Raw genomic sequence first — 19994 nt, forward strand, 5'->3', positions numbered from 1 at the left:
GACTTCCCCTGTTTCGGGATCTCCAATTTCCCTGTTTCAGGAGCTCCTAATTCCCCTGTTCCTCGAGCTCCTAATTACCCTGTTTCTGGAGCTCCGAATTCCCCTGTTCCTGGAGCTCCTAATTTTACTGTTTCTTGAACTCCTGATACCCCTATTTCTGGATCTCCTAATTCCCCTGTTTCAGGAGCTCCTTAGCCCCCTGTTTCTGGTGCTCTCTCCTAAATCCTCTGTTGCTGGTGCTCTCTCCTAATTCCCCTGTTTCTGGTGCCCTCTCCTAAATTCCACTATTTCAGCCGCTCCTTATTCCCCTGTTTCAAGAGCTCCTAATTCCACCTGTTTATGGTACTCCACCTAATACCCCTGTTTCGGAAGCTCCTAAACCACTTCTTTATGGAGCTGCTAAATCCCCTGTTTCTGGAGCTCATACGACCCCTGTTTATGGAGCTCCTTCGTCACCTCTGTACTTGATTATTCCAATGCACTCCTGGCTGGCCTCCCTCATTCCACCCTACGTAAATTTGAGGCCAACCAAAACACGGCTGCCTGTGTCCTAACTCCCACCAATTCCCGTTCGCCCATCTCCCCTGTGTTCGCTGAAATACATTGGCCCCTGGTTAAGCAGTGCCTCTATTTCAAAATTCTCATCCTTTTTTTCAAATTTCCTCCATCGCCTCGCCCCTCCCTATCTCAAATATAAATTATACCGGTTTCTGCATTGGAAATTATATCCGTTTGAGCATCAGATCCGCTTCCAATCTCGGAGCTTCCATTGTAAGTGAATTAAGAATAGTCGATTTACGATGGCTGGGAAATCGAACGTAGAACAGTTTCTTGGAAGGCAGCAATGCTCGCCACAACAACAGCATCGTGCACTGCCAGATAGAAATCCAGTGTTTCTCTGGAGTTGTGGAGTGATCCGCTCCCTATGGGTTTCTCGTAAGAACATAAGAACATAAGAACATAAGAACTAGGAGCAGGAGTAGGACAATCGGCCCCTCGAGCCTGCTCCACCATTCAATAAGGTCATGGCTGATCTGATCCTAACCTCAAATCTACTATCACTCTACATCCCTCCCGAACCCATGTGATCTCCTGGGAGAGGCAAAAAACCAATAAAAAACCCAATGGCCAATTTGGGAGAAAAAAAATCTTGGAAATTCCTCTCCGATCCATCTAGGCGATCGAAACTCGTCCAGGAGATCACTGTCGCTATATTTTCTACAGTACTTGCCTTCTGTAAAAGGTGATCTCCACCCCAGGCAGGAACAGGAATAGAACCATCTCCTGAAATCTAACACATAATTAGAGCACAAGAAGTAGGAGCAGAACCAGGCCACATGGCCCCTGGGCCCGCTCCGATACCCACAGGGCCATGACCGTTCCGAACATAGACTCATGTCCAATTTCCTGCCCACTCCCCGTAACCCCTAATTCCCTTTACTTCTAAGAAACTGTCTATTTCTGTTTTAAATGTATTTAATGATGTAGCTTCCACAGCTTTCTTGGGCAGCAAATTCCACAGACCTACAACTCTCTGAGTGAAGAAGTTTCTCCTCATCTCAGTTTTGGAAGAGCAGCCCCTTATTCTAAGATTGTGCCCCCTAGTTCTAGTTTCACCCATCATTGGGAACATCCTCACCACATCCACCCAATCAAGCCCCTTCACATTCTTTTATGTTTCATCTAGATCGCCTCTCATTCTTCTGAACTCCAATGAGTAGAGTCGCAATCTACTCAACCTCTCCTCATATCTCCACCCCCTTATACCCGGGATTAACCGAGTGATCCTTCTTTGTACTGACTCGAGAGAAAGTATGTATTTTGTTAAGTATGGACACCAAAACTGTATGCAATATTCCAGGTGCGGTCTCACCAATACCTTGTACAACTGCAACAAAGCTCCCTGATTTTATATTCCATCCCTCTAGCAATAAAAGCCAACATTCCATCACAGACGGTAAAAATAATCCTAAACATCAGCCACTGAACAGGCTGTGGGATTCACATCTTATTTCAGCCCAGTCACCGTTTCTCAAACCTGACCGAGGGATTAACGCGGTACTTTACCAGGGTTAGAAGGAGGTTTCTGAGGACTGAAAAGGACAGGAAAGCATCGAGCAGATCCTGGGAAGGAATCGACATTTAAATCAGGAACAGGAATCAGCAGAGGGAAAGAGGTTCAGCAAATGAATGAATTACACAGTATCAGGGTAATTCTCTCCCCAATCCAATGTAGAGATCACGGTAAATATTTATTATAAATATATACTGACAGAATCACAAAGCTGTGTAATCACATGTGTGTGGTTATCCCTTGAGAAGAAGGGCCCTTTCACACGAACAGACAGGCGACATTTCATGGTGTATTTTTACACAGTGAGCTGGATCTCTCTAAGTAAGCTGGGGCAGGAGAGAATATCCGGGAATGGGACATCCGGATTGCAGAGAGATTGATTGTTATTGGTGAAAGGCTTTAAATCTGATAGCTAAAGAGTGTGGGAGAGTCTCCAGGAATGTAAGTGTTTACTGGATGACCACTGGGAATGTAATGGATACCGGATCATCCCTGGGAACGAAATTGTTTACTGAATGATCCCTGCTAATGTAAGTGTTTTTCGATTATCCTTGGGAATCTAAGTTTATACCGGATTGTCCCTGATTGTAAGTGTTTACCAGTTGGTCTTTGAGATTGTAAGTGATTACCGGATGGTCTCTGGGAATGTTAGTGTTTACTGGATTGTTTTTGAGATTGTAAGTGTTCACCGGATGTTCCCTAGGTATGTTCTAGTAAACATACCTCCGACAAGCCACATTAGATCGTACGCAAACGCCTTATTCGATGGCCCATTATAAACTTAGGACTCAGTCTCTCCATGGAACAGATTATTGGTCACTCTGGAATGTCCGTTTTGATGGGAGATTGGATTGAACACAATATTAAAAACAATTCATTTCTATTGCAGAAAATCCATCAGCTCTTGCCTTTATTTAATGAATTTACCAATTAGAGTGAAGGGATATTTCATCACAATCTTGAACTGCTCTCTGAACTTAGCCTGGGTCACGGCATAAATACAAGTGTTTGTGCAGCAACTCAGGAGCTGGAGCATGAATCCCATTTCTTTTATCCATCCAGGAAGTAATTCAACATCACCGAGAAAATTCCACATCCGGTTCCATACAGAATCCACCATAAACAAAGCCCATAACAGTATGAAATTCCCAGAGATAACAAACAGTAAAACAATGGATTTCCTTCGGCTCTCCATCTCTGGGTCTCTGGGACTCTCCCCACTGCTCGGACCCCGGAGTCTCCTGCGGGCTCTGCTGGCCACTAAAATGTGTCTGACGGTGAAAGCATTGAACAGCAGAACCAGAACAAATGGGACTCCCGGCGTGAGAATATAATGAAGGAGTTCGATTGCTGTCCACACCTGCGAATACATAACTTCGCGTGTTACACTGCAAAACCACGGACTATTATAAAAGTTATAATTACCGGTATACATGAAATACCAGAAAATGTCTTTTAAACAACTCAGCAAAGTCACTGTTCCCAGAACCACAGCCGCCGTTTTCTCAGTGCAATATTTACCTTTCAGCTTCTGGCAACAAATGGCCACAAATCGATCAAAGGTGAAAGTGACGGTAAACCAGACAGAACAGTCTGTGGCTGCATAAAGCAGTACGGCGTGGATATTACACATGGGGATATACAACATGAAATGAAAGTGCTTCGGATAAACGATAGGAATCTGCCTCAATATAAGATCGAGGATAACGACCAATAGATCCGCCGCTGCCATGGCCACCAGGTAGCGAGTGACACATTTGGAGAGACCACACTTTCCCCGAGAGAGGATCGCAATCGTCATTAAGTTAACTGTAAGGAAGGAGAAAAAAGGGATATTATACATCAGGCTTGGAGCAAAAGCCGAATTTTGATGGAACTCTCGGGAGAAATCTGAAATTCTTTACCGACATTCAATGATATAATTTAATTCTATACCACTGGAGCTGAATATACGGTTTGTTGTAAGAATAATCGATTATACATTGTGGAATCATTAAAGGAAATGGGGAAAATACAAGAAAAAAGCAACCGATTTTAAATCAATGAGAGATTAAATGATAGTTCCACTTTTAGTTTAAAGCCCCGCCCGAGGTTTGGAGGGAGTAAATGGACCGGAACCTATAAGAATCATTCGTGACCCGGGATCAGTAAGCATTTGCAGCATTGTGAATTCGCTTCTGTGCCCCAGTGTTACGGAGGGGAAGTCCCACATTGATTCCTGCTCCTCTTTAGAATATTAATGCGGTTGCATTACATTTAGAACACAAATGAGTGACACATTAAATTTCAGAAAATGCACAACTGACATGCAACCCTTACAGGTAACTGTATTTAAAAACACATTGATGTAATTAAAAGATGCTTAGATACTAAATACAAGTGCGCTGCTGTTATTAAGAGAACTAGGCTGTAGGAAGTGTTTTGAAGATCGAGTATTCTGCATTTTTGTTGAAATACACAAATAATAATGGACCCTGGCCTTGAATAATTTTATATCATTGACTATGTAAAGTCCCACTAAAAGCTTTTATTAGCATCGAAATCAGATTACTTATCCAAAAGGAAATGTGCCACCGAATGCTTTTGTAAAGTAGCTAACAACAAATGGAAAACTTTTATCGTTGTATATTTTCAACTGTTGGTTCCAAACTCGTGCACAGAATATTAGACGAGAAAATGTCAAATGATTGTCTTATCCTCAGTACCTCAGTTACAATCAGCTCGGGTCGCTTAACATAATATTCAGCATGAGGCAAGAGCGGTTTACATTGGTTCACACTGAGATATCTACTAAACTGTGCGAGACGTCTATGGGATTCAATTACAAATTCAAAGCAGAAATTGGAAAAAAATGTAATGCCAGCGGACTGAATGAACACTTTGTGAGGATGTAAGTTATCCTTGTAATCCTATTCCATCCGTCAGAAGCAGTGACACTAATGCAGAACTGGAGATGGTGGGACAGGACACACTGACTGGAACAGTTGATATTTCAGACATTGAAAGATGTGTATTTGATCAGCCAGGATTTGTTCATTTGACTCTGTGTAAGGAACCACACCGATCAGACGGTGAAAAGTCTCCTAAACCATGAAATCATTCCTCTGATCTGTTACAAATATTCTGTGTAGATAGCAGACTCAAATTCACTAAATTAAGCGGCTCGTCAAATATCTTTGCTTGAGATGGATAAAGAAATTTAGAATCATGTACAGAATATCTAGCTGATAGCAGCGCGGATGGGATGGGGAATGACAAGGAGTGAAACACTGTCAAGCATTATTTACATTATTAATATCTGAATATACAGAATATCAGGGGCACCAACCACAGGGAGGATGTGCCAGTATTGTTATAAGAACACCCTTAACGTTCATAAGGACATAACAAGTTATAGCAGAAAATAACATTAATAACTGATTATCACAAGGTAGATAGCAAGTACAATATTACATTGATACATGTTTTATAGAATTAATATCTGGACATAGATACCTACCAGGAACACCAAAAGCAGCGAGGAGGGGATAGTAAATCTTCTGTGTATCCTGAAATATTCTCATTATTCGCAATGCTTCAAACACACTTCCAAAATAAATTTTCAAAACCATGATTACGCCTCTGTGAGTTGCTGGTGCTATCTGTGGTGGATACAACGCGTTGATCATATGAGGTGACCGAGTGAAGGAAGTCCCTTATTTAGAGGAGAGAGAAATCCCCGAGTGACATCATGAGTCATTATTGAAACTGGCATTATTTACAGCCAATGAACAAACAGACTAATTGAACAATTGTCACAATACACTTGACGACAACATAATCTAGTTCAAGATAGTGTACAAAGTTTTACATTGAATGTGAGAGAAACCGAAATATTAAACCCGCCTCTAAAATACCGAGACAGAACAGAAATAAATGAGTTTCACTTCCTGTGTTGAACTAAAAGTGATAGAAAAAGGCAAGGAATAAAGGAAGAAAAAAGCTGGATTGCCTGAAGATTACTCGGATTTATTCCATCCCAAGCCAATTGGGTATATATTTCGCAATAAACACATTTTCTTAAATGGGCAGATCATAAGAAAATATGAACTAGAAGCAGGAGTAGGCCATCGTGGGATAGCGCAGGAAACTGGAGCAGAGGTCAAAGATTAGCCCATCGAGCCTGCTCCACCATTCAATGAGCTCATGGCCCTGCACAATCCTCATATCACTTGATTCCTCTACTGTCCACAAATCTATCGATCTCAGCTTTGAATATACTCAGTGACTCAGCTTCCACAGCCCATTGGGACAGAGAATTCCAAACCTCAGCTGCCAGACTGGGTTTGCGGCAGTTGGTGAAAGAACCAACATGAGAGAATAGCCAGCTTGACCTCGTCCGCACCAATCTACCTATCGCAAATGCATCTGCCCATGGCGACATTGTTAGTGCTGAACACATGTACAAGATTTGTGGAAAATAAGCCTCGCCTTCTTACTGAGGATATCCTTCATCGTATCATGTGCCACTACCATGGTTCTCAGTGGGATGAAAATGGGGAGCCAAGCGATCCCACAACCAACATATCAGATTATTTCAAAGCACTCGTATCCAGTTCTGAATATCATTTAACAATTAAGACGTTTCCTAATAGCCCTGAAAATTTCTGATGTTCAAGTATATATTCATTCAACTTTTGAAATTTACTATTAAGAAATAAATAAATACTTGAATTTCTACAGCGCCTTTCACGACCTCAGGACGTCCCAACGCGCTTCTCAGCAAATGAAGTACTTTTGAAGCGTAGTCACTGGTGTAATGTTGGAAACAGAGTAGCCATTTTCCGCAAAGCAAGCTCCCACAAACAGCAATGTGATAACCGTCAGATCATCTGTTTCAGTGATGTTGATTGAGAGAGAAATACTGGCCAGAACACAGGGGAGAACTCTCTGCTCTTCATGGAAAGTGTGCCGTGTGAACTGTGATATCCATGTGAGAGAACTGCGTGACAAAAAGTTCTACTCTTTGCCCAATGTTTCTTTTAACAATTATCTTGTGTCTGTGTCCTTTTAGTAATGACAAGGCAGCCAGTCGAAATTGTTTCTCTTTACATACTGTCTCGAGATCAATTAACATTCTGAATATTTCTATTCAATCGCACCTTAAACTTCCCTGCTATAAGTAGAACAATCCCAGCTTCCAGCTTAGAGAGAACGTTGCTTTGTATCAAACCCATGCTGTGCCTGCCCAGTTAATGCTTGGTGGGACAGTGCAGAGGCAGAATAGAGTCTGGCCATGTGACCATGTCGTACCTCCGGTGGGAGGGGCTTGTGCTGCTTTGTGACCTCGATCCTGGCTGCTGTGTGATTGGTTCCTGGCTCCTGTGTGATGTCACCTGGAGACAGGTTTCTGGCCCTTATTATGGACAATCAGTGGTATGTCAGTGTGGCGGAGCTGCAGTTGGCAACTGACACTGGGAGTGACTTTAGTCCATATAAATAGGGGGAAGGAGAGAACAATTAACATTACAGTAAGTAATTCATATGAACATAAGAAATAGTAGCAGGAATAGGCCACTTGGCCCCTCGAGCCTGCTCCGCCATTCAATAAGAGTATGGTTAATCTAGGGCTCAAAGCCAATTGCCACACCACTCCCAATAACCCTTCACTCCCTTATCTTGCAAAAAATTATCTATCTCCGCCTTAAATGTATTTCATGACCCAACCTCCACAGCTCTGTGGGGCAGAGAATTCCACACATTTACGACCCTCTGAGAGAAGATGTTCCTCCTCATATCCGTTCTAAAATTGCGACCCATTATTCTGAGACTGTGCCCCCGGGTTCTAGATTTCCCCACGATGGGAAATATCCTCTCTGCATCTACCTTGTTGTGCCCGCTCAGTAGCTTATATGTTTCGATAAGATCACCTTACGTTCTTCTAAATTCCAATGTGTATAGGCACAGACTGCTCAACCTTTCCTCATAAATCAAACCGCTCCTCTCTGGAATTAACCAAGTGCATCGTCTCTGAACTGCCTCCAAGCAATTCTATCCTTCCTTAAATAAGGAGACCAAAACTGTATCAAGTACTCAAGGTGCGGCCTCACCAATACCCTGCACAGATGTAGCAAGACTTTCCTGCGTTTATACTCCAACCCCTTTGAAATAAAGTCCAAAATTCCATTTGCTTATTTGATTACTTGCTCTACCTGCTGTGGTAAACCACTGTTATACCTGTCTGTATGTGTATGTGTATTCCACTAGGTACAGGTCTAGACATGCCTCGGCTGACTCCTCCCACTATTCCAGGTATATAAGTGACTGCCTCCCAGTCCCTTAGTATTCTGGACGGGTCGACCACTCGAGACAAGACCTTCATTCTGTAGTTAATAAAAGCCTGGTTGTTACTCGCTTAACCTCAGTCTTTTGAGCAATTGATGGCGCATCAATTTTATTAATTACATTTTTTATAATGGAGAAGATCCTCACACCAGCATGCCTGGACCTGGACAGTCGGGAAGCGGACGCTTCCACCAAGTTTGCTCACTGGCTCACGTGCTTCGAGACATTCCTGACTGCCTCCACTGCGGTCGTAACGGATGCGGACAAACTGTCTGTCCTGATCTCCAAGGTGAACCACCGAGCGTACTCAGTCATCCGGGACGCGACCTCGTACACAGCCCCCCTCCAGCTCCTCAAGACCCAGTACACGCGCCCTGTGAACGAAGTATATGCCAGGCACCTTCTGGGGAGACGCAAGCAACAACCTGGGGAATCGACTGAGGAATACCTCCAAGCACTGTTCGTGCTTGGCCGGGCCTGTGGGTGTAAGGCGGTAAAGCGCGCTAAGTACACGGAGGAACTGATCCGGGATGCCTTCATAGCGGGCCACAGGTCCAACTACACCCGACAGCGACTGCTGGAGCAGAGTGACCTCACCCTCGACAAAGCCTCCAAAATCACACTAACGCTGGACGCAGCCTACTGGGGCATGGATGCCTATTCCTCTGCACCGTGGATGCCGCGGGGAACGACAACCTGGGACACGGTAGGACAGCCCCAGCCACAGCCCAACAACGGCCCAACTACCGCAGCAGTGTCCCAAGGCCAGACAGCTGTATCCCAAGGCCAGGAATGCTCCTTCTGTGGCCAGGCCAAACACCCCAGAGCGCGCTGCCCGGCGAAGAATGCGACCTGCTCGGGCTGCGGGAAAAAGGGACACTACACCAGCGTCTGCAAGGCCAAAGCCACCCCGAACGCCAGCAGTGCCGCGTGTGGGCCGGGCGAGCCGCCATCTTGGGCCCCCAACAGCGCCGCATGTGGGCCGTGCGGGCCGCCATTTGGGCCTCCCCAGCCATGTGCGAAACACCGCAGCAGCAGCCATCTTGGATGACTCCAGCCACATGGGAATCATGGACGCCGCCATCTTGGACACCAGCTGGGATGCAGCAGACCGCCAACCCACCCCATCTGATACCCGCAGCGACAGACCGACCCCTATGCTGGCCTCCGTTACGCTGGACCAAACGAGACCGCACCAACTTGCTCGGTCCAAATTGGACGTTAAGATAAACGGCCATGCAATAAACTGCCTTTTTGACTCCGGGAGCACAGAGAGCTTCATCCACCCCGACACGGTGCGGCGTTGCTCTCTCCCAGTCCTGCCTGCGCACCAGCGGATTTCTATGGCCTCCGAGTCCCAGTCAGCGGATATTAGTGGCTACTGCATGGTGACACTAGTAGTAGACGGGACTGTGTTCAATAATTTTAAACTCCTGGTCCTGCCCGACCTCTGCGCTGCCGTCCTACTGGGGTTGGATTTCCAGTGCCACCTCAAAAGCGTTACGATGGCGTACGGTGGCCCCCTCCCCCCACTCACAATCCGCAGCCAGCAGCCTCCAAATTGCCCGCCGCGCACCAGATGCAACCTCTCCACACTCAGAGTCCCACCCCCCCACTGTTTGCTAACCTCACCCCCGACTGTAAGCCCATCGCCACAAAGAGCAGGCGATACAGTGCCGGGGACAGGGTTTTCATCAAAACCGAAGTGGAGCGGCTCCTGAAGGAGGGGATTATTGAGGGCAGCTCCAGCCCCTGGCGAGCCCAGGTTGTGGTCGTTAAGACTGGCGAGAAACAACGCCTGGTCATCGACTACAGCCAAACAATAAAACGCTATACCCTGCTGGACGCCTACACACTCCCCCGCATAGCTGACATGGTCAGACAGATCACGCAGTACCGCGTCTTTTCGACCATTGACCTGAAATCAGCATACCACCAGCTCCCCATCCGCCCTGAAGACCACCAGTATACTGCTTCTGAGGCAAACGGCCGCCTCTATCACTTCCTTAGGGTTCCCTTCGGCGTTACCAATGGGGTCTCCGTCTTCCAAAGGGAGATGGACCGGATGGTCGATCAAAACGCGCTGCAGACCACTTTCCCTTACCTAGACAATGTGCCCATCTGCGCCCATGACTTGCAGGACCATGACGCAAACCTCGAGAAATTCCTCTGCACCGCCCAACTCCTGAACCTGACATATAAGAAGGGGAAGTGCATATTCCACACAGACCGCCTCGCCATCCTTGGCTGTGTTGTGGAACACGGGGTCATCGGTCCCGACCCCGACCGGATGCATCCCCTTATGGAACTCCCACTGCCCCACTGCCTAAAAGCCCTGAAGAGGTGCCTAGGGCTTTTTTCCTACTACGTTCAGTGGGTCCCCTACTATGCAGACATAGCCCGTCCGCTGATCAAATCCACCTCTTTTCCCCTGATGGCAGAGTCCCGCTTGGCCTTCCACCGTATCAAGGAGGACATTGCCAAAGCCACCATGCACGCAGTGGACGAATCCATCCACTTCCAGGTGGAAAGCGATGCGTCCGGCTTCGCTCTGGCCGCCACCCTTAATCAGGCGGGTAGACCTGTGGCATTCTTCTCACGAACCCTCCAGGGCCCGGAGACCAGACACTCCATGGTCGAGAAGAAGGCCCAGGCTATTGTGGAGGCTGTGCATCATTGGAGGCACTACCTGGCCGGAAAACGATTTACCCTGCCCACTGACCAGCGTTCAGTTGCTTTTATGTTCAACAACAAGCAGAGGGGCAAAATCAAAAATGACAAGATCTTGAGGTGGAGAATCGAACTTTCCACCTACAATTACGAGATCTTGTACCAGCCTGGGAAGCTCAATGAACCCCCAGATGCCCTATCGCGTGGCACCTGCGCCAGCGCGCAGATCGATAGACTGAGGGCCCTCCACAATGACCTCTGCCACCCGGGGGTCACCAGGTTCTTCCACTTCATCAAGGCCCGCAACCTGCCTTACTCCATCGAAGAGGTCAGGACCATGACCAAGAACTGCCAAGTCTGCGCTGAGTGCAAACCGCACTTTTATAGACCAGACAGAGCCCACCTGATAAAAGCCACACGCCCTTTCGAACGCCTGAGCGTCGATTTTAAAGGGCCTCTCCCCTCCTCCGACCACAATGTGTACTTCCTCAACATCATTGACGAGTACTCCTGTTTCCCGTTCGCTTTCCCCTGCTCGGACATGACCAGTGCCACGGTCACTAAATCTCTGAACAGCCTCTTCACCTTGTTCGGTTTCCCCAGCTATATCCATAGCGGCCGGGGCTCATCGTTTATGAGCGACGAACTCCGCCAGTACCTGCTCGCTAGGCATATAGCCACAAGCAGGACCACCAGTTATAACCCCCGGGGGAACGGACAGGTAAAAAGAGAGAATGCAACAGTTTGGAAGGCCGCCCTACTAGCCTTAAAGTCTAGGGGCTAGATTTTCAGTATAGACAGTTTTGGGGCGCTAACCTTAGCGCCCGCCCGAAGTTAGCACCCGCCCCAAAGTCGCGCCCCGTTGCCGGAAATTCAGTGGCTTCGCCCTAAGAGGTTGGTGGAGCGCTAAAAGAGGCATTCCACTACTATCTTTAGGCGCTAAGCCGGCGGTGCAGAGCGCAACACCCGAGCTCGGGCGCAGCGCACGGCAGACACTCTGGTGCCAGTGAGCTCTTAAAGGGGAAGGGTGCATGTGTTTTTTTCAAAGGCAGAGTCTTGGGGGGAAAACAGGAGGAGGAGGAGGAGGAGGAGGAGGAGGAGGAGGAGGAGGAGGAGGTGGTGGTGGTGGTGGTGGTGGCGGTGGTGGTGGTGGTGGCCGGAAACATAAATACACCGTTCACAACAACACACTGGATCCTTCCACACAACACATGCAGACTGCCGTTTATAGTGCAGGAGGAGTGCCCTTTAATTTGCGCTCCCCAGGGTGTGTTGCGTTCCATTTTACAAATGCTCTGGACGCCAGCCGCACAATGGGGCGGTCCAACTGATGTTTGGATTCGGGGCGGCCAAAGGGCGTTGCACGAGGATGTGACGTCATTTTCTGCGCGCGCATCCGGGCGGCCGCTAAACTTTGCGCCGGCGCTAACGGGCAACTTAATTTGGGGCGGGGCACAAACTGCGCTGCGCCGGGGCGCTACACGCATAGCGCCCGAAAATCACTTCTCTTAAGGCGCTAACTGCTGGCGCAAGCAACTGAAAATCAAGCCCTTGGGGCCTTCCGACCTCCCGCTGGCAGGAGGTGCTTCCCAATGTGCTCCACTCGATTCGGTCACTGCTCTGCACTGCCACCAATGCCACCCCTCACGAGAAAATGTTTGTCTTCCCAAGGAAGTCCACATTGGGGACATCGTTACCGCCATGTCTGACGTCCCCAGGGCCGGTACTACTGAGAAGACACGTGAGGGCCAATAAAACGGGCCCCCTGGTCGAAAGGGTGGACCTCCTCCACACCAACCCCCAGTATGCTTACATTGCATACCCGGACGGGCGGGAGGACACAGTCTCCATACTAGACCTCGCACCCTCGGGGACCGCTGTAGTGCGGGAGGACACAGTCTCCATACGAGACCTCGCCCCCTCGGGGACCGCTGTAACCCACTACCCATTACCACCCCCCCCACGACCCGATTTCCAACCCCAGCAGCCGGCTCGCCTCGGACCGTCACCCACGAGGACTACACTCCAGGGCCCCAGCCTACACAGAATGCGACGCCGGAAGCTCCACCACCCCTGCCGTCGCCACGTCGATCACAGCGGCAGACAAGACCTCCGGAGAGACTCCAATACACGAACTTTTAAATACACTTCACCCCGCCGGACTCATTTTTAAACAAGGGGTGAATGTGGTAACTCACTGTTATACCTGTCTCTATGTGTATGTGTTATTCCACTAGGTACAGGTCTGGACATGCCTCGGCTGACTCCTCCCTCTATTCCAGGTATATAAGTGACTACCTCCCAGTCCCTTAGTATTCTGGACGAGTCGACCACTCGAGACAAGACCTTCATTCTGTAGTTAATAAAAGCCTGGTTGTTACTCGCTTAACCTCAGTCTTTTGAGTAATTGACGGCTCATCACCTGCATGCTAGCTATTTGTGTCTCATGCACAAAGACCCCCAGCTCCCTCTGAACTGTAGCATTTTGTAATAACTCTCTATTTAAATAATAGTTTGCTTTTTTATTTTTCCTGCCGAAGATTTTAACCTCACACTTTCCCACATTCTACTCCACCTGCCAAATATTAGCCCACTCACCTAACCTGTCTGTACCTCTTTACAGATTCTTTGTGTACTCTGCACAACTTGCTTCCCCACCCATCTTTTTATCATCCACAAACTTGGCTGCATCACACGCTATCACTTTATCAAATTCATTAATGTATATTGTAACTAGCTGGGGCCCAGCTCCGATCCTTGTGGCACCCCGCTCGTTACTGTTTGCCAACCAGAAAATGACCATTTATCCCTACACTCTGCTTTCTGTAAGTTAGCCAATTCTCTATCCATGCTAAAGAATCAACCCAACTCCGTGAGCTCTTAACTTGTGCAGTAACCTTTTATGTGGAACTTATCGAATGCCTTCTGGAAATCCAAGTACACCACATCCACTGGCTCACTCTTGTCCACCCTGCTTGTTACATTCTCAAAGAACTCCAGCAAATTTGATAAACATGATCTCCCTTCCGTAAAACCATGCTGACTCCGTTTGACTGCAGTATCTTTTTCCAAATGCCCTGCTACTGCTTCCATAATGAAGGACTCCAGCATTTTCCCAAAGACAGATGTTAGGCTAACTGGTCTATTATGCCCTGCTTTCTGTCTCCCTCTTTTCTTAAATAGGGGTGCTGCATTAGCGGTTTTCCAATCCGCTGGGACCTCTCCAGAGTCCAGGGAATTTTGGTATATTGCAACCAATGCATCCACTATCTCTGTAGCCACGTATTTTAGGAGCCTGGGATGCAGGCCATCTGGTCCTGGGGACTTATTGTCTTATGGTCCCATTATTTGTCTGAGAACTATTTCCTTAGAGATATTGATTGCCTTTAGTTCCCCACTTCCAGTGGCCCCTTGATTATGCATTATTTTGATATTGTTAATGCCTCCCACATTGAAGACAGATGCAACATATTTGTTCAGAATCTCTGCCATTTCCCAGTTCCTCTTTATTAATTCCAATCTCATCTACCCTCATCCTTTTTTATACCTGTAGAACCTCGTACTATCTGTTTTAATGTTTCTTGCCAGCTTACTCTCATAATTCATCTTCTCTCTCTTTATTATTTTTTTAGTTTTCCTTTGCTGGTTTTTTAAAAATTCCCAATCCTCTGATCTCCCACCAATCTTGGCAAAATTGTTTGCCTTCGTTCTCAATTTGTTACCTTCTTTACTTCCTTAGTTAGCCACGGATGCTGCTCCCTTCTCTTAAAATATAACATTCTCACTGGAATATTTTTTTTTGAGAGTTATGAAATATCTCCTTAAATGTCCGCCACTGCATTTCAAATTTTTAACAATTTCAATTGTTTTTCCAGTCCACTGTAGCCGGTTCTGCACTCATACCATTATAATTGCCTATGTTTATGATCAGGACACTCGTTTGGAACACAACTTTCCAACCCTCCAACTGAATTTGAAATTCAAACATTCTATGATCACTAAATATCATTAATTACAAATACATTCAAATAAAATGAATAGACACAAAATAATCCTATGATATTCCAAATACAGATTGTAGAATTAACATTAACTGTTGCATTATAAAATTCTTGGACTGAGCAGTATCTCAGGAATGTAGAGAGAGAGAATGCCATTGATCAGCACATCAACTGGGATTCGAAAAAGTTCGCTTGATTCACAGAGCAGATCTTGTGGGACCCAGACCTCCAGTTTCAAAGATGGGATAAAACAAGAAGTGTCAGCAATGATTGTAAAGGTGAGAAACTTTACTGAGATTCCAGTCAGTCCAGGATTTTGCCGAGGTGTGAACCTAACCAGCTACTGCAAGCTTCTTCGAAAGATAACAAAAGCCACGGCCTTTGATGCGGCAAGTTCAACATAGCTTAACTCGTATGTAAAGCTAGCCCATACCTCATCTGGGAGTTCTTGACATTTAACTGTAGAGGATTTGTTATTCATTATTCATCCCATGCCCCATTGAGCTGTTATGCTTCATTGGGGTTGTACTGCATTGCACATATTCTGTATCTGAGTAGGATATATTTGATTGAGCAATTTAGAGCAAGCTTCACTCAGTATCTAACCCGTGCTGTACATGACCTGGAAATGTTTGGTGAGACAGTGTATAGTGAGCTTTACTCTGTATCTAACCCCATGCTGTAACTGCACTGGGAGTGCGTGATTGGACGGTGTAGAGGGAGAGTAACTCTTTATCTAACCCTTGCTATCACTACACTCGGACTGTTTGATGGGACAGTGTAGAGGATGGTTTACTCTGTATCTAACCCGTGCTGTCCCTGCCCTGGGAGTGTTTGATGGGACAGTGTAGAGGGAGCTTTACTCTGTATCTAACCCATGCTGTGCCTGCCCTGGGAATGTTTGTTGGGACGGTGCAGATGGAGCTTTACTCTGTATCTAACCTGTGCTGTACCTGACCTTGGAGTGTTTGATGGGACAGTGTAGAGGGAGCTTTGCTCTGTATCTAACCCTTCGCTGTATCTGCCCAGTGAGTGTTTGATGGGACAGTGTAGAGGGAGCTTTACTCTGTATCTAAACTAGTGGAGCAGCCCTAGGCGTGCTTGTTGAGGCATTGTAGAGGGAGATTTCCACTTTATCTGACTGAGACTGACTGAGCCCTTCATTGTCCATTTCTTTCACATACCCAGCAAAGGACTGAAATCAGATAAATGCTGCACACTCGCAGAGATCAGCATGAGATCACGAAACATCCCAGTCATAGGAGTTTACCCTGGGATGGTGAAGCACTACCTCTGCAGGCACATGGGCAACCTGCAGATTTGAGCCACTTTCTGCGTCCATTCTACTTTATCCTTTTCTTTAGAGTACAATTGGACTACCTGTGCATGTGACATCAAGGCTGAAGAATTTCCCAACAATAATCCCTTCAATTATTTTATTTCAGCTCATCTTTGAAGACCAGGACTGTCCTTCAGAGGTCACGCATTTGCTGACAGCACATTTCCAGGACGGTACAAGAGACAGGAGAGTGACAACAAAAAAGTAGGACATGTACAGTCACACTCACAAGTAACCACTGTGCCCACACTTGTTGCTGTGGCAGATCGAGAAATGCTGAAGCTCCCGCGTGGACGAAGTTAACGCCTGCTCTGCTCAAAAGGCAGTCAGCAACTCGATAGAAGAGATGGTGAAGTAAATAATCAGAAAATGGACAGCGTTGAGGATTGGGAATCTGAACAAATGAGGATCCTCAGATAATTGCGTGTCCATACCAGATACATCACTTAGAAATGTTTTTGTCCGCAATTAATGCAGACTGCCTGTCGGTCAGGAGGAGTAACAGACAATGCCTGACTAACACATAAGAAGCCTGCCACAATGGTATGGGAATCCAAACAGGACAATGATAAATAGCACTGATGTACTGATTTGAAGGCGATGAAATTTGACCCTGCTGGAAGGAAGGGAGATAAAAAGGAAGGTTGGTGCTACTCTGTATTAAGCGGGACAATGAAGCACGAATAGAAACATAGAAACATAAATGAGAGGAGCAGGAGTAGGCCATTCGCCCCTCGAGCCTGCTCCAACATTCAATGCGATCATGGCTGATCATCCAAATTCCAGTACCCGGTCCCAGCTTTCTCCACATACCCCTTGATCCCTTTAGCCTTAAGAAATTTTTCCACCTCTTTCTTGAATATATTTAATTTACTGGCCTCCACCGCCTTCTGTGGTAGAGAGTTCCACAGGTTCACCACTCTTTGGGTGAAAAAATTCCTCCTAATTTCTGTCCTAAATGGCCTACCCTTTATCTTTAGACTGTGTCCCCTGGTTCTGCACTCCCCGACCATCGGGAACATCCTTCCTGCATCTAGTCTGTCCACTCCTGTCAGAATTTTATAGGTTTCAATGAGATCTCCTCTCATTCTTCTAAACTTCAGCGAGTAAAAGCCCAATCGACCCAATCTCCCTTCATAAGTCATTCGTGCCATCCCAGGTATCAGCCTGGTGAATCTTCGCTGAATTCCTTCATTGGCAAATATATCCTTCCTCAGGTAAGGCGGCCAAAACTTCACACAATACAGAAGATGTGGTCTCACCAAGGCCCTGTACAACTGCAGCAAGACAACCTTGTTCCTGTACTGAAACCCTCTCGCTACGAAGGCCAACATACCATTTGCCTTCTTAACCACTTGCTGCACCTGCATGCTTACCTTCAGCGACTGGAGCACAAGGACACCCAGGTGTCGTTGCAGTTCCCCTTCCCCCAATCTATTGCCGTTTAGATAATTATCTTCCTTCCTGTTTTTGCCACCAAAGTGGACAATCTCACATTTATCCACGTTATATTGCATCTGCCATGTTTCTGCCCAATCACCAAACATGTCCAAATCATCCTGGAGATTCTCGACATCCTCCTCACAGCACACACGCCCACCCAGCTTTGTGTCGTCTGCAAATTTGGAGATAGTACAGCTAGTTCCCTTGTCTAGATCATTAATATATATCGTGAATAGCTGGAGTCCAAGGACCCCAGAATGTGCTGTGCCAGGGACTGACCCGGAGGATCAACATTCCTCACTCTCATATACTTTCCCACCGCTGCTTATGGAGTGGGCTGGCCACATTAGATGGGCTTACTTGTTTCCAACAACCAATTTGTTTAAACTCAGTTTATTGTTATGTTCACTCCAGAGGCCGATGATACAGAGCTGAAATATGTACCGACATTAATATCACCGAATCCCACACCAGCATCATCCTCGGGGTCACCATGACCAGAAACTTAACTGGACCAGCCAAATAAGTACTGCAGCTACATGACCAGATCAGTGGTTGTTATTCTGCTGCGAGTGTCTCACTTTGTTACTCCCCAAAGCCTATTAATCATCTACAAGGCACAAGTCAGGAGTGTGATGGAATACGGTCCACTTGCCTGGATGAGTGCAGCTCCAACTACTCTCAAGAAGATCGGCACCATCCAATACAAAGCAGCCTGCCCGATGCGCACCTGATCTTCCACACTATACATTGCTTCCCTTCACCAGCGGCGCACCGTGACTGCAGTGTGTACCATCTACAAGATGCACTGCAGTATCTCACCAAGGTTACTTCGGCAGCACCTCCCAAACCCGCGACCTCTACCACCAAGAAATACAAGGGCACCAGTGGCATGGGAACATCATCACTTCCAAGAAACCCTCTAAGCTACAGACTAAACTGACTTGGAAGTATATCACTGTTCACTCATAGTCGCCTGGTCAAAATCCTGGAACTCCCTCCATAGGGAGTTTCTTCATCACTCAGACTACAGCGTTTGAAGAAGGAGGCTCACACCACCTTCTCAAGGGCAACTAGGGATTGGCAATAACTGCTGGCCTTGCAAGCGAAGGCCTACATCCCAGGAATGAATAATAAAAAAGAAGCCATTCACCCCATCGAGGTTGTTACATTAGGAGCAGGAGGAAGCCATTCAGCCCCTCGAGTCAGTTACATTAGAAGCAGGAGGAAGCCATTCAGCCCCTCGAGTCTGTTACATTAGGAATAGGAGGAGGCCATACTGCCCCTCGAGCCTGTTACATTAGGATGAGTAGGAGGCCCTTCACCTTATCAAGCCTGTTACACAGGACCAGGAGGAGGACATTCAGCCCCTCGAGCCTGGTACATTAGCAATGGAACGCGGCCATTCAGTCTCTTCAAGCCTGTTACATAGCAACAGAATTGGGCGTTCAGCCCCTCCAGCCTGTTAGATTGCAACAGGAGGAGGCCGTTCAGTCCCTCGAGCATGTTACATTAGGAATAGGAGGAGGCCATTCAGCCCCTCGAGACAGTTACACACCAAACAGGGGGAGGCCATTCAGCCCATCGGGACTGTTAGATTATGAACATGCGGAGATAATTCATCCCTTCGAACCTGATACATAAGGACGAGGAGGAGGCCATTTAGGCCCTTGAGCCTGTTACACAGAAACAAGAGGAGATCATTCAGCCCGTCGAGCCTTTTAGATTAGGAACAGGAGGAGGTCATTCAACCCCTCGATCCTGTTTCATTAGGAACAGGATTGGCCAATTTACTCCCCGATTCTGTGACACAGGAGCAGGAGGAGGCCAAACAACCCCTCGATTCTGTTACATTAGGAACAGGAGGAGGCAATTCAGCTCTCTACGGGTAAAGGAGGACGTCATTCAGCCCTCTGAATTTGATATATTAAGTACAGGAGGTGGCCTTCAGTGCTCTCGAGTCTGTTACATTTGGAATAGATGGAGGCCAGTCAGCCGTTTAAGCCTGTTTCGCAGTGAAAATAGCAGGCCATTCATCCGCTCGAGCTTTTTACACGAGATCAGGAGGAGGCCATTCAGCTCCAAGATCATGTTACATAGAAACTGAATATTGAGTATTGATGAGGGTGAATGGTCCTCTAGG

The 19994-nt window shown here is 46.9% G+C and overlaps 1 protein-coding gene across 1 annotated transcript; it reads right to left on the reverse strand.

Moving 5' to 3' along the window:
- Nucleotides 1-2816: 2816 nt before the first annotated feature.
- Nucleotides 2817-3870, reverse strand: LOC147085484 (uncharacterized). Its single transcript, XM_085979102.1, has one exon. The coding sequence runs from the start codon at nucleotides 3804-3806 to the stop codon at nucleotides 2985-2987; it is 822 nt and encodes a 273-aa protein (XP_085835228.1). The 5' UTR covers nucleotides 3807-3870; the 3' UTR covers nucleotides 2817-2984.
- Between the last annotated feature and the right edge of the window lie 16124 nt (nucleotides 3871-19994).

Source organism: Somniosus microcephalus, unplaced genomic scaffold, assembly GCF_052327205.1.
Source record: "Somniosus microcephalus isolate GS21.2 unplaced genomic scaffold, FLI_Smic_1.0 unresolved_chr8, whole genome shotgun sequence".
Classification (NCBI taxonomy): Eukaryota; Metazoa; Chordata; class Chondrichthyes; order Squaliformes; family Somniosidae; genus Somniosus; species Somniosus microcephalus.

Excerpts from the sequence above, each read along its gene's own strand:
- LOC147085484 (XM_085979102.1), bottom strand. The coding sequence starts at position 3,806 with ATGGCAGCGGCGGATCTATTGGTCGTTATCCTCGATCTTATATTGAGG.